The sequence below is a fragment of the Triturus cristatus genome, chromosome 3_1, assembly GCF_964204655.1.
Source record: "Triturus cristatus chromosome 3_1, aTriCri1.1, whole genome shotgun sequence".
Taxonomy (NCBI): domain Eukaryota; kingdom Metazoa; phylum Chordata; class Amphibia; order Caudata; family Salamandridae; genus Triturus; species Triturus cristatus.
In genome coordinates, this window is record NC_140583.1 from 633,560,808 (window position 1) to 633,574,882 (window position 14,075).

Below are 14,075 nucleotides of genomic sequence, written 5' to 3' on the forward strand. Positions count from 1 at the left end.
GCTGCGGACGAGCACCCCATATCAATGGGCGAGCGACTCCGTGAGATACCTCGGCCTCAACTTGACACCGGACCTAGCTACCTGGACGCAGGCCAATTGGCCGGAGTGCAGGCGCTCTGTCCTAGACGACTTGCGCACCTGGAAGGCACTACTGCTTTCCTGGCTTGGTCGCCTCAATGCAATCAAGATGTCCGTGCTGCCGAAGATTCTCTACCTGTTTCAGACCCTGCCGACTCCCATCCAGGAACATTACATCCAAGGACTACAACGGGACTTGATCTCCTTTATTTGGGGAGGTAAGAAGCCGCGATTCTCTAACAAAATCTTAAAGCTCCCTCGGGATAGAGGCGGCCTTGCCTGTCCCAATCTAATGGACTACTACTGGGCGTCGCACCTCCGATATGTTCTGGAGTGGGGGGCGTGGGAAAGCGAAAAAATTTGGTTCCACATGGACAGGGCAGTTACCTGTCGCCCGATTTGGGATCACGCTTGGCTGCCCCGGGCGGCGCGTCACCGTAGTGCGTACATGGCGGTCTCCACTAGGACGGTCTTGGAGATCTGGGATAGGGTGGCGGTCCGCAGGGGCCTCACCACCTTCCCCTCGCCACACACCCCTCTAGCTCGCAACCCCCAGTTTCCGCCGGCCTGCCGCTCGCCATACTTTGAGAACTGGACGGAAAGTGGCTGCCGGACGATCCGAGATCTTTTTGAGGGAGGGACCTTCAAATCCTTCCAGCAATGCCAAAGGGACTTTGGGCTGACAGACAGGGACAAGTTCCAATACGTGCAGCTTCGGCACTGGGTGCAGGGCTCTTCGCTGGTACAGGCGGCCACGAGACCTCTCACCCCGTTTGAGCACTTAGAGCGCACGTTTGGCACATATAAGGGCCTCGTCTCTCGCGTCTATAAAGTGCTCCAGCACTCCCAGCGTCCAGGACTACATCCGTACCAAGTGCGGTGGCAGAATCTTTCGGGTTCCGGGATCAATTCCGCACAGTGGGCAAGGCTCTGGAGCGATATCCCTAAAACCTTCCGCAGCATCCCCCAACAGGAATCGGCCTACAAGGTGATGACCCAGTGGTACTACACCCCTGTCCGACTGCAGAAGATGTTCCCCAAGGTGTCCCCGCTGTGCTGGCGCTGTGCCCAGGCGCCAGGGGACTTTATCCATATTTGGTGGACATGCCCGAGTCTGACTACTTATTGGAAGGAAGTCCTCAGCCACATCAAGAGGGTGCTAGGCTACCCCCTGCCAGAGGACCCCCTCACGATTATTTTGGGCCTCCGGCCGACGTCACGGCGGGCTATGACAGGTCGAGATTGGCACCTGAGCCTTCACATGCTAGGTGCAGCAAAACAAACGGTGGCGGTGTACTGGAAGAAGGCGGAGCCGCCGTCCATCAACGTGTGGTTCGCCCGCCTCTGGCAGGTCTTGGCGATGCAGCTGCTTACAGCCCGCCTCCAGTTCAGGGACACTAGGTTCAAGACCCTCTGGTCTCCCTTGGTGGAACACTTGGGCAGGATAGAGCATGCACGATTGCAACCGCCGAGACTGCGGGCCTTGAAACTGTTTGACGACGAGATTATTCTGACGCGCTCCGAGATTCTCACGCGGCCGGTGGCGCTGACACCCTCGTCGTTGGAGGGTCCCTAGCCACGGGTGGGCTCGCCGGGGTCGGATCCTCCCACTGTGCAGGCATACATCCCCACAGGGGTACTAGGGGCGCTGGAGGGCCGCCGGCCCAGCTTAAGCGAGACTAGTTGCATTCCTTGGATTTCCCTCTTCCCCCCGCTGCGGCGCTTGGCGTTCTGCTTCCCCTCCTCCGCCGCCCTCCCCCTCCCCCGCCACACCCCCCCGCCCTTTGTTTACTTAGTTTGTCCTGTCTTCAGGACGTGTAGAGGTTAAGTGCGGTGATAGTGCCTTGGTGACCCAGCGCGGTGGCGCGACGCTACTCCATCCAACCCCTTCCAACACTACACGTTGACTTTGGGACACTGCACTACAATACATGAGCTGCCCAACACATTGTAGATGCACTTGGCATAGATCAGGCGCGGAGTGTAGCACTTACTTGTCCTGGGCAGGGTTACGGCACGCACTAGCCCCGGCCTCGAGTTTGGTTGGCCTCCTACTATGGGAACTCTGTTGGAGATTAGCGTGCAACATCAGCTGCATCTGCCTTACCCGACTCCCCTGAGGGTGCGAACACGGCATTAGACAGGATATGGGGTGGCGGGCGCTCTGGGTGCGATACGTTGAAGGCAGAGAATTGGAGGGGAAATACATGTGATATGCTATGCTATAATGTCTCTGTTTGATGGGACTTGACTCTGTTCGCTGCCGGCCAGGATGGTTGTAGGCACACAGCTGTGTACATTGAGCTCACCTCTTTTTTCTTAATAAAAACAAAGTTGGTTATAAAAAAAAAAGTGTTTAACATGTGCACATGAATTGCTCAGCATGGGTGCTGATGCACTGGGCTGGGCCACCAGACGGATCTGACTTTATGAGGTCCCAGCGCAGGGAGAATGTAAGTAGAACCTTAAGTTGCAAAGCAATGATGAGGAAATAGGTTCTATGCTACGTACTCTGAGTCCCAACTCCGTACGGTGAATGGCTGTTTCCAGGGCCTGGATGTCCACGACCCCACCATCGTCCTGGATGCTGATGTGGGTAAGCCTCTTCTTCAGGTGCCGCAGATCCTCCTGGACCTGAAACAGAAGAACCCAGAACGCATACTTAATGAGATGCACAGAACTGAGAGGTGCAGCCACAGGAAGGCGCATCCACTCTACCACCTGAAGAATCCATGGGAGAAACCGAACACACTAGAGCTAGGACAAGATATGCGAAGGGAGCAGAGCTAGAGCCCAGATGCAGTCGCATACAGATTTCTTCTCTGATGCCCATCAATGATGAAAACTCACAAATCCAGATTTTTCATTGGTGACCACCCTCATCCACGCATTAGTGACATGCTCTAACAGAAACATTGTTTCACAACGTTTTCTTTCTATCATTTCAAAAACACTTATTACCCTAATTTTTATTTTATTTCCCAGCTTACAAGAGCTCCAGCTTTCTTCTCCATCTTTACCCTCAGTCCCTAGGGCTCTTGCATCCCATTAGAGATTCAAAGTGACTTAGGGTGGAATACGTAGTTTATAAATTCTTCTACCCCCTAATGCTTCAAAGTGAATTTAGGCTGGCATATGTAGTTTATAAGGAATCGCAGTTATGTCATGTGGGATACTAAAGCTGGTACACTGTCACAAAGGGAACCGGACACTGAGAAACTGATCCAGTGCCATCAACAATGATACAGGGGCACCAGCACTGTCAATGGTGCATTGGCACAGGACACCAACACTGACAAAAGGACATCGAAATGGGTGCTGTAACAAAGGGGCAATGACACGAGGATACTAACAAGGGAGCACTGAAACATGGGTACTACCACTAGGATACTGACATAGGTAAATCAACAGTCACTCGACGTGGAACAGGAAGCACTGAAACAGGAGCACTGGAAAGATGACACAAGGCACAAATGCTGGGACACTGACACGGTGCAGTTTCACTGTGCTATGGTACAGGGATGCTAGGTCACAAGGATACTGACACTAAGATATTGATAATATTACACACTAACAGAAAAGAGGCATGACAAAGGGACTCAGACACATGGACACTTGCTTGGGGGATGCTTGGGGGATGTGACAATAGAGCACTAAGAGGTAAGGGAGGCAGGAACATAAGGACACTGATATGGAGTCACTGACACTGGGACTTTGCTACGAAGACATAGGTGCTAGAATGCAAAGTCAATTTGACATTAAGAAGGGGGTGTTGGCAATGGGACAATGACACAGGGATACTGGAACAGGCAAAGGGACATAAGTGGATGGGGGATACGGATATATGGAAACTGACATTTGGACACAGCTATAAAAGCACTGATAGATGGACATTATGACGGACACTAGGACATGGTGATACAGGAACACAGGGTCACTGACAAAGGTACTGAAACTTATACAAGGCCACCGACACTGGGACTAGAGAACACTAGGATGCACGGAAACAAAGACTAGGCCAGGGAGACAGACCAGAAGTCCACGGACACACAGACCATGTACATAAGAATATGCAAGTCTATCGCCCCAACTAAACTACAATGTGCTCTAACAGCTCTCAGCCCCAAGAGGATGGCAAATATTGCTCAACAACTCTTCCTAACATTTACTCTTGAAATAAGGCAGCCTATCAGCTTCCAAGCACAATGACCCCTCTCCCCAGTCCTGGACAAAATAACCTCAGCTCATCTCAGCCAATTCCCAGAATACCCCTTTTTGGTTTCAAGCGCTGGGAGAACTTGCACGCTTTCTGCTGCCACAGTACAGAAAAAGGGAAGTTTCAATTGTGCTAGGACTGCTGCATGTGGAAGAGAAGAGGGGCTTCTTTCTCTCATTGGTTCAGCCTTTTTCACCATGTAACTGCAGTGCCTGCCAATTACCTGGTCAACTGGAAAGAACAGTGCAGACAGACGCAGGAAAAAAAGACTAGTAAAGAGTGAGTGTCTGGACCTAAAATTTATTACCACCACCACTCACTGTCATTGAGTTGGGGTCCAAGGCTCATAAACTGCATCTGGGTAGCTTCCTAGCTAGTTCTTGCTCTTTTGACTAGTGGAATTAGCTGCATGGATACACTCACTTCCTAAGCTATGCCATTGCTCCCCACACACTGTATGCCTAGCTTGTATACCGGTCCTGCTGACTGTCGAAAGCAGCCAGGTACAGCCTGTGCAGTACTGACTGACAGAAGGACCATGTCTTTTCATACATTGTGTTAGTGTGCTCATAGCTATGTGGCAATGTGCCTAGAATAGCCTTTAACACCCACTCAGTTATATTAATGGCTGTTAGTGAAATGCCATACATTTCCCCCAATGTGCTTTGAGGGTGGACACACAACCCCATTTATAATTGCATTTATGTTCTACTTAGTTTTCCTCAATTGTACTGACTGGAAGTGCTTTCAAAACACAATTGGACACATGTCCTGAAAAATTCCCAATGTTCCTTGCTAACTGTACTTTACAGGGCAGACTTTCCTACTAATTATAACAAATAGTTTTAACTGCAGAATAATACTTTTTTTAAAAAAACACAAATTATGTTGTTTGTTCTTTAAATTTTTATCTTATTGTATCATTTTTAATAAATATTATTTTGGGGGACCACAGTGCTATCCAATCGGGAGACCTCATGTATCATCTAGTTGTTCCTGGGTGCCATGCCCCCAAAATATCTACCACTCGTTAGGGGCCTACCATTCAGAAGTACCGGAACCCCTGGGAAGCCTGAGCAGGACTCTCGAAGGCTCTTCTTATGAGAAAGGGCCTACAGAGAGACGGAAATACTATTTTACATCCACCCATATTCACGTATGGGTCAAATAAGCGGTTACTGGATAAGGACAAATAATAACTTTAAAATATCAGTCACAATTGTTTGGGAATCAGACTGTGGTTTATGAAGTTATGCGGTTTATTTTCGTCAGAAAATTTTGGGGTCACTCATACTAATACTATAGGAGAAAAAAATTATGCTCGAGATTTTTGGAGAAAAAAAATGGTGCCTCAGCTCTGCTTATGTGTCTCACTTCTCAGACACGTGGTTTTATGATAATGCAGAAGCCAATCAAAACGTTTCACAAACACGTCTGGTTGACTTTTCAGGCTGACGTCACTGCTGGAAACCAGCGCAGTCAAGATATAAACAATCTGCGCCAGCCTGTGAGCTGGAATGTTCATGTATAATGAGAATGATGTCATAGTCGTGCGAAACAATCAATGATCTCATGCTAATATTGAACAAGTTACATACCGGCCGCATATGAGGTATGGGATTTAATACTAGGGTCATGTAGAATAAGTTAAACTATCGTAGTCACACAGGACTATCATTTGTTTTACCCCCATGCTAAAATATTCCTGCTATCAGGTGCTGACCCGACTTGCCCGAACAATCACTTAATACGCTTTGAAAAAGCCCTAAGCCGGGGCACCCTAGGGGCCTAAACTTGTGTTGCTTGGCTGTTGTCATATATATTTAATTTACTAAACTGAAATACTCTGTAATAAAGGAGAAGGAAAACACTACACCAACAAAACAGTTGAAATCTGTTTATTGTATCTCCTATTGTGAATAACAATGACACATTAATGATACTTCTTTTCACCAATGTATTAAGTATTTCTATGTCCGTTTTGTAGAGTAATCAGAAATGTGGCCTGGACAATAAGCTTTGAATCTCTTCTGCAAAGCTCCTAGTTAAAAGTCATCCGACCAAAGAAAGGCACATTTAGAGTGTCTGCGATTGGACTGCATATGGACAGATGGAGTACAGGGTTTAATGATAATTCAGACTCTGCAGGGGTTCTTGCCATCTGTGTGCCCCACACTCGAGGATGAACTTTTGTGTTCCTCGTATTTTGTCTCACATCTTTGGGCAATCTCATGGATTTCTGAGGCACAGCTTTTCTACAAATGCCAATTCATCTTACAATGCGTGATATGCCATAAAATTTAAGAGCTTTTCCTATGTCGATCCACCTTTCGGCATTGATCCATCTTTCAGCGTTGAACTGAACTTCTAACATCAAAAGGTGGCAGAAATGTTGGTGAACTTGCAGCTGCTCCATGGTGTCATGAGGGGAGTCAGAGTATATGCACGTGGTCTGAGGAGGAGGGAGATCCTGTCCTAGGTTCCTCACTGCATAGGGATTCAGTTTCAGAGCTGCCAGCTTCCTACCTAGTTATGGTCTGATGCAGGTTTCACTGACAGCAATAGCCCTTCGAAGCCTGTTCCCAGGATGACCCCACACAGGATCGCACATGAAGCTTTTTCAGTCACCAAATCTGTTAGACAGTCTCAACTCAGCAAGACTGATATGAAGCACCAATACATTTTAGACGAGATGGTGAAATACGTTCCAATCAGAGGAACTTTAAAGCAGCACGCAAAGAGACATTCAAACAGTCACTCAGAGTTACTGCTAGAGTACCTGATAAGACACAGACCAGCTGTACATGCTAAATTTAGATTTCCAAAGCGTCCTCCTTCAGAGAAAGAGAATTTACATTAGGCCTAGAAGCCTGCTCTGTGATTGCGAAGGACTGCTATTCTTTGGGAGTGAGAAGCCTGTGTCTTCCACAACCCAGGAGATAATAAGCCTGTACAAGTCTTCCTGCTTTTGGAACATAGAAAATGCCTGCAGCACTGCAGGGAGAAGCTAGCCAGTCTGGGGTGTGGTGCATGGCACAATATGGAGGGTAGTCTGCCCAAGAGCTGTTATGTGTCCTTCTGCATGCAGACCCAAAGCCTGGTGTCAGCTTCTGTGGCAGCAAAAAGTAGATTTTATTTTATTAAGTTATACAGCTCACACCACAACCCTATTTATCTGTATATATGATTTGGCCAAACAGGAAGTAAAACAAATAATGGGAAAATTACCACATAATAATACCAAAGGAATAAGAGAACTGAGACAAGTCAGCAGTCTGCCCTGGGCTACTTTTGGAACAAAACGATTTTTACACTGCCTTTAAACCTAAGGAGAGTTGGGTTCATTTCAACTTACAGTGGCAAAAAATTCCAGAGGTATGGTCCCAGCGATGAAAACCTCTTCAACTTCAGATGAGAGTTTAGGAAATCTGCTGGTAACATTTATGATAGCAGAGTTTTTGGACTTGGATGTACAAGGTTAATTTTTCCTCAGTAAATGACAGAACAGCTCCGACAAGATATCTGTAGACCAGGCAAAGTAAATGTTACTATGCCAGTTGGGAGCCAGTGCAATGTCCAACGGCCATGGGCAATACCGTCAAACTTTCCAAGGATTAAGACAAGACATTGTGCATCATTCACCACTAATTGAAAATGCTTAGTCTCAAATTTCAATAGCCTCCCAAATAGGGCACTTACATGATCAAAACTGGTGTTGATCAAGTCTTCCTTTATGTTGGGTCTGAGCAATAAAGAGAGAAATAGTTTTAGCTGCCTTTGGTTGAAACATGATGAGTGAATAATTTATCCAATGTAAGCACTGAAACGAAGTACATTGTCTCAAATCACCTCTAGATTGTTTTGCTGTATCGGTGAACATGTAGGTGTTGTGGGATAATATGTAGGGGTTGTGGGATAATTTTGAAGGACTAGGCTGGATAATAAGTAGAACCTAGTAAACAAACCTCAATTTTGGATCTATTAGTCATATTAGACAACCATGAATTACGTACCTCAGGTACAGGGTAACTTGGAGTAATAATGTTAAGTAAAGACTTTCCTTTACGGTAGGTAATAATGTATCGCTTAGTCAAAATTGGTTGCAATGTCTTATCCATCATGAGTAAATATCAATATTTTAGCACAATGTATATTTTGCCTGCATAGAGAATTACGTTTGGCACTGGTCTCATCTGTCCTTAATGCAGGTTGGTATCCCATTTCTTGTTCAATATTGTGTATTTACAATCAAGTTTATGTGGTCTCTTGCTAGATTTCATAATCACATCCTTATCATGACCTCTCACCAAAAATCTGATTTCAATATCACTTAGGGCCTGATTACGAGTTTGGCGAATGGTTTACTCCATCACAAACGTGATGGATATCCTGTTGGCCATATTACAAGTTCCATTCCATTCTATTGGATATAATGGAACTCGTAATACGGCAGGTGGGATATCTGTCATGTGTGTGATGGAGTAACCCATCCACCAAACTTGTAATCAGGCCCATTGTGTTTTCAAAAATTCACATTCTTCACTACAGTTCCGACATGCTCTCACCACTTCTCCATATGGGGTGGCATTCATCTTGGGAAGGGAACTTGAAGCTTGTAATAAGGTATTACAGGAGGTCTTTTCTCTGTACATTGTACTATGTATCCGATCAACCTGTATATACAATTCCACATCTAAGAGCACTATACTATCATATTCAAATGTAAATGACATGTTCAGCGTATTTGAATTCAAATATTCAAAGAGCTGTTTCAACTCAATGATATCCCCAGTCCAGATCATTATATTGTCATCAATATATCTTCCCCAGTAGTAGATATTATTACTCCAGTTAGTGCCTCCCAGGCCCCAGATGTGACACCCTTCAACCCACACCATAAACAGGTTGGCATAAGACGGGGCAAATCAGTAGCTCATCTTAGTACCACATGGTTGTCTATAACATTCGCCATTACAAAGGAAGACATTATTATGTGAATTTGAAGTAGCCTTTTGGATCTGTTCTGAAGACTAAAATAAAGAACCTAGGACTACTATTGGACTTGACTATTGAACTTTCTGTAACGCTGGATGCTCAGGAGGTTTTATGCTTCTTTTATTATCTACGCTTAATCTTCAGAAGTAAGCCAGCCCTAACCTCTGAAGTCATGCACATTGGCTGTGCCAACCCATTGCAAAGTGCCATGTCTACCAATAAGTTAGTTAAGTGGAGTAGATGGTCGAGGTCTCTGGCCTCATATCTATTTCATTCTATAAAGCCTTTAGGAAGAGGACATGCCACCCCAAGATAAGGCACTTTATTGCCATAGTAGTCTATCCAAATGAAAACTGTTTGGAACTCTCAGCATTTGATTATAGGTAGGGCTCCCGAATTTATGGTATTTCTTTTTTTAACATTTCCGTCTGTATTTATCAATATTGATTTTTTGGCCATTTTATCTGTATTTATCCATATTTATTTTGTATTTTGCGTATAAATGAAGGTGAAAAACTGTGCATTCCCATATTTATTTAACTGATAGACGCTCACTCATACTTTGATGTCTGTTGTGTTTTAGCTATTCAAGCTGTCAAATATTACATAACAATACATCCACTGGTAAATACTAGCATTATACCATAAATGTATGTTGACATATGCCGTTATTTAAATACATTTCATCCTGTTTTTAATTTCCCATGCTGTCCATATGCTCAGCTGCTGGCCTATAATTCATCAAAGACAGCACGGAGAGTCACTGTATTTATCCACTTTTAAAAATAAATGCAGACAGTCTGTATTTATCTGTAAAAATCTGAAAAAACGGAAAACAGGAGCCTTAATTATAGGCCACCCTTAAAGTATTTTCCATAGTTTCCTGAAGGATCTCCATGTGAAGCAATGCCAGGAGTATTCTGTCTTTTGGGTTTTTTAAATTTAATTTTTTGTATAAATTGGACTGGTCCACCTTGTCTGCTGTCAGCTCATACATTGAGGTCCCTACCATCTGTGCCCGTACCCTGGAAGTGCTCCATGAATAGTCAACAGCCTTTTTTCCATCAATTCCAGTTCATCATCTACAGAAGTCATGCTTTGATCAATAGCTGCAGTTTTATTCTGCAGGTCTCACTGTGTTGACAAAATGAGGGTTTTGGTATCCGAACCCCAATCTCTGGTTCTCCACCAATCATACTTCTCACATTGCCCCCTATACAAGGCAATGGGTTGCAGCATTGAGGCTATAAAAAAAAATCATTTAGCTCTCCTCCTTCTCTCTTCTGATTTTCATGGTCAACTTTATGGACTGTTATTTATAGACGAATAGTCTCAGAAAATTGAATCAGTCTGTCCCGCGAGTCCTCCGGGTGAAAGTTGCATTAGGCACTCATTCACAGGGAGCTCATCAGGCTGCATCAGCCCAGCTCTCCAGACATTCCATGCTGCCTCCTCTGACTCCCTCTTTAGTGCCATGGAACCACTGCAGTCTCCAGGCATGAGAGGGCCATTCCAGTCCCCTATTCCCTCGCTGTCTCAGTTGCTGAGCTCTCCTATTTGGGCATACAGACTTTGTCTTCGATCCGATGACTTCCTGGACAAGATAATTCCTCGCAGGCCAGTGCCATTCTGTGTTTTGCCACTGTTGGAGGGTGCTCGCCATCTCGCAATCAGCACGGACACACTGCCCCAGATCCCCACAGGAAGTGCCACAAGTCAGAAGTGTGGCGGTGTCTTCTCAGGATAAGAATGCCAAGTCCCTTCCTCCGCTTGCTTCCAGCTGCCGATTGGCGACCCATAAGGTAGGGTTACATAGGAGTTCCAAAGGAAAACATCTGACCTGGAGACTGGCACGCCAATCCCTACCTATTGTTTGTAGGTAAATGGTCTAACTGAGCACTTTTTATTAATGTCTCCAATTAGAAACCTGTAATGTGAAATGTAGCTAACCATTCTGAAGCAAAATTCTGGGACTAGAAAACATTTCTATTCATATTGCAATGTGAGACTATTTGGTGCAAGTTGGACATCACATATCCCAGCCATAGAACTCTAGCGCCAGGACACCTGTTTGGTAATCGCGCGCTCTATAAATCTCTTCAATAATAATAATAATAACTCCTCACTATACTTTGATTTGCAATTAAATACTACAATAACTACATTGACAGTGTTAGTTTAATAGTTTTATTACATAAATGAATACACTAACTCCAGTCATAAAAATTTGGGGCATGCTGCTTGTCCAAGGTATTTAGCATAGCAATCTTCACAATACCAAAATGAACAAAAAAAAAATCAGCATGGACAGCCATTGAGACTATTAACTGCACAACTGCTAGCATACCAAATACGCGTACAAAACAATGACATTTTTGGTTGCTAAAATAATAGTAGATATTGAGTTGCTCTATATCTAATCCACTTGCATAATACTATCAGCGCAAATTATAACCACTTGAATAATACTGTGCAGGCAAATTATATACACGTCGTTATAGTCTGGCTGAGTTTGTGCTATTTACTGGGATACCATCCCTAGTTTTTCCCTTTTGCAACATTTTAGTTGTGACACTCACTGACTCTGTGATAAGAGGCTCTGATGAAGTTCCGTGGAATGATTGATCTGGAACAAAGCACATGCTGGCAAGAAGCGTTTTAACATTTTTATTGACATTTGGAAATGAAAAAAGATTAACTAAGATCAACAAGGAAACAAAGAAAGATGGTGTGATCAATTAGTGTTGAACTATTGTTACGTAATACTTATAGACACCACTGTAAGAAAATGTTTATGTTTTTAGTTATTTATGTTCAAATTGTATTATAATAATTTAATTTAAATAATGGCACTTATACAAAAAACCTATTACAAATTGTTCATATTTCAATCTCTTTTTCTACCAACAGTTTTCCAGCAAAAGACATAATGCAGAGGCCTTCTATTAAATGATATTATAATATTTCAATTTCAATTATTTGTCTGATATTTTTGCTGACCTTCGGAGGTGTTATAGGGAATGAGTACTTGGCTATCTCTTTGGTGTGATTGAGTTCTGATACAGCGAAACCTATATTATGCCATAATAAACAAGTACAAAGTGCACTCTTCCTCATGCCAACAAAGTGGGCACCAACAACTGACACTAAAGTTACATCTCTATCCTTTAGCATGGAAGAAAGTGTTGTTATATGTTTCAATATTTATATTAGATGTCAATGAAGCCCATTCCACAGGAGGCTTTACAATGGAGTTAAACAAAGTCAATAATTTAGCATGAAGAATAAAAATAATAGCTCAGATAAGGTCACTCTAGTTGGCTCTCTAATTTAATTTCAGATCAGCCGCGGCCCCTCTTAATGGGCTGATGGGCCACGCCCCCTGTTGGCCACTCTAAAGTATGTCTGTAAGGCTGAGCAGAGGTGAGGCTGGCAGACACTCTTTATTTTCAGGTCAAGTAGCTAGTAGCTAGACATGTGCTAAATGTGCAGGCTCCTGGCTGCCTTGGCTGAACTTTTCTGGGCTGAAGAAGTTACAGCTCCTGTGCGTGTGGCATCTCAGCCTGGCAAAGCACCTTGAGGCCCTCCCGCTAGTGATGAGGTGGAGCGTCATGGATTGCCTCAGACCTGGGCACTTCAGTTCTAAGCCCTAAAGTGCCTAGGGCTGATTGTTAATCACTGACACCTCGTCACAGAGTGGGGTGTGGTCAGCAATTTCACTGACCCAATCCCACTCAGTTACGAGTGAGGAACTTCAGCCTTCTTTCCTTGGCTGATCTAAGGTCAGCCAATGAGGGAAGGTAGTAGTCTCAACCATCCTGGGACCTTCGTGGTTTGGGATTGCCGCCTTTGTCACGATTCACTCCCTGTGCTCTTGTGCCCACCACCAGGGGGCCGAATTATGGGGCTTTCCAGTGTTCCAATATGCTTCCAGACACTCCCTTGCATGCATATCCTGACTTCCAGGCATTTGGACACCATTAGGAATTGACATCCATTCCCAATCCATTCTGGGTTTTGTGGAAGCCAGTCTGCTCATGCTGGAAACTCCATTACCTATAATCCCCTGCTCACTGCTTTGTCTCTACCCCTGCAGGCCAAGGACGGGTGGAGGAATTCAGCTCACCTGTGGCTGGCTGCTGCTAGCCTGCTCACACCTGATGCATGTAATTACTGTGAGCTCTTTTAAGCCCCAGCTCCCTTCAGCCCAGAGTTGGTCATTGTAGCTGTGTACTGGTGAGACCGATCCTTGTTTCCAGTCCTCCCTGAGCTTTTGATATACCTGGATTCCTGAGCTATAGTTAATCCTTGTTCCTAGATTCCTTAGCAATAGCTATTCCTTGTGCCTGAATTAGCACTGCCTGCAGTGCTACCCTGTTTGCGGAGTTCCTGAGCTATAGTTATTCTTTGTTCCTGTTCCTGGAATTCAGCTATTTCTTGTTCCTGATTTGCACTGCTTGCAGTGCTCTCTTGACTCCCCGTTTCTTGAGCTGTAGCTATTTCCTGTTTCCTTGAACCAGTACTGCCTGCAGTGCAACCTTGACTCCTGAAGCATTAGTAATTCCCTGTTCCTGAACCAGCACTGCCCGCAGTGCTACCTTGACTCCTGAGCCTTAGCTCAATTCTTGTTCCTGCCCCAGCACTCCCCGCAGTGCTATGTTGTTTTCTTGATTCCTGAACCTGCACTATTCTAGTGTACCCTTGCGGCCTTCCCTTCTGTATATCCTTTTCCAGTGCCTGCCAATCTTCCCATTTCCTTGGTTCCAGTTCCTAGTTTGCGGTCTTT

General features: G+C 44.7%; 1 protein-coding gene across 1 annotated transcript in view; it reads right to left on the minus strand.

Moving 5' to 3' along the window:
- The window catches only part of IQCH (IQ motif containing H), an 846,786-nt gene that overhangs the window by 744,767 nt on the left and 87,944 nt on the right, over positions 1–14,075 (minus strand). The window contains exon 2 of the mRNA XM_085644600.1: positions 2,590–2,712. Coding sequence (XP_085500726.1) covers positions 2,590–2,712 — 123 coding nt within the window. The remainder of the gene's footprint in view (positions 1–2,589; positions 2,713–14,075) is intronic.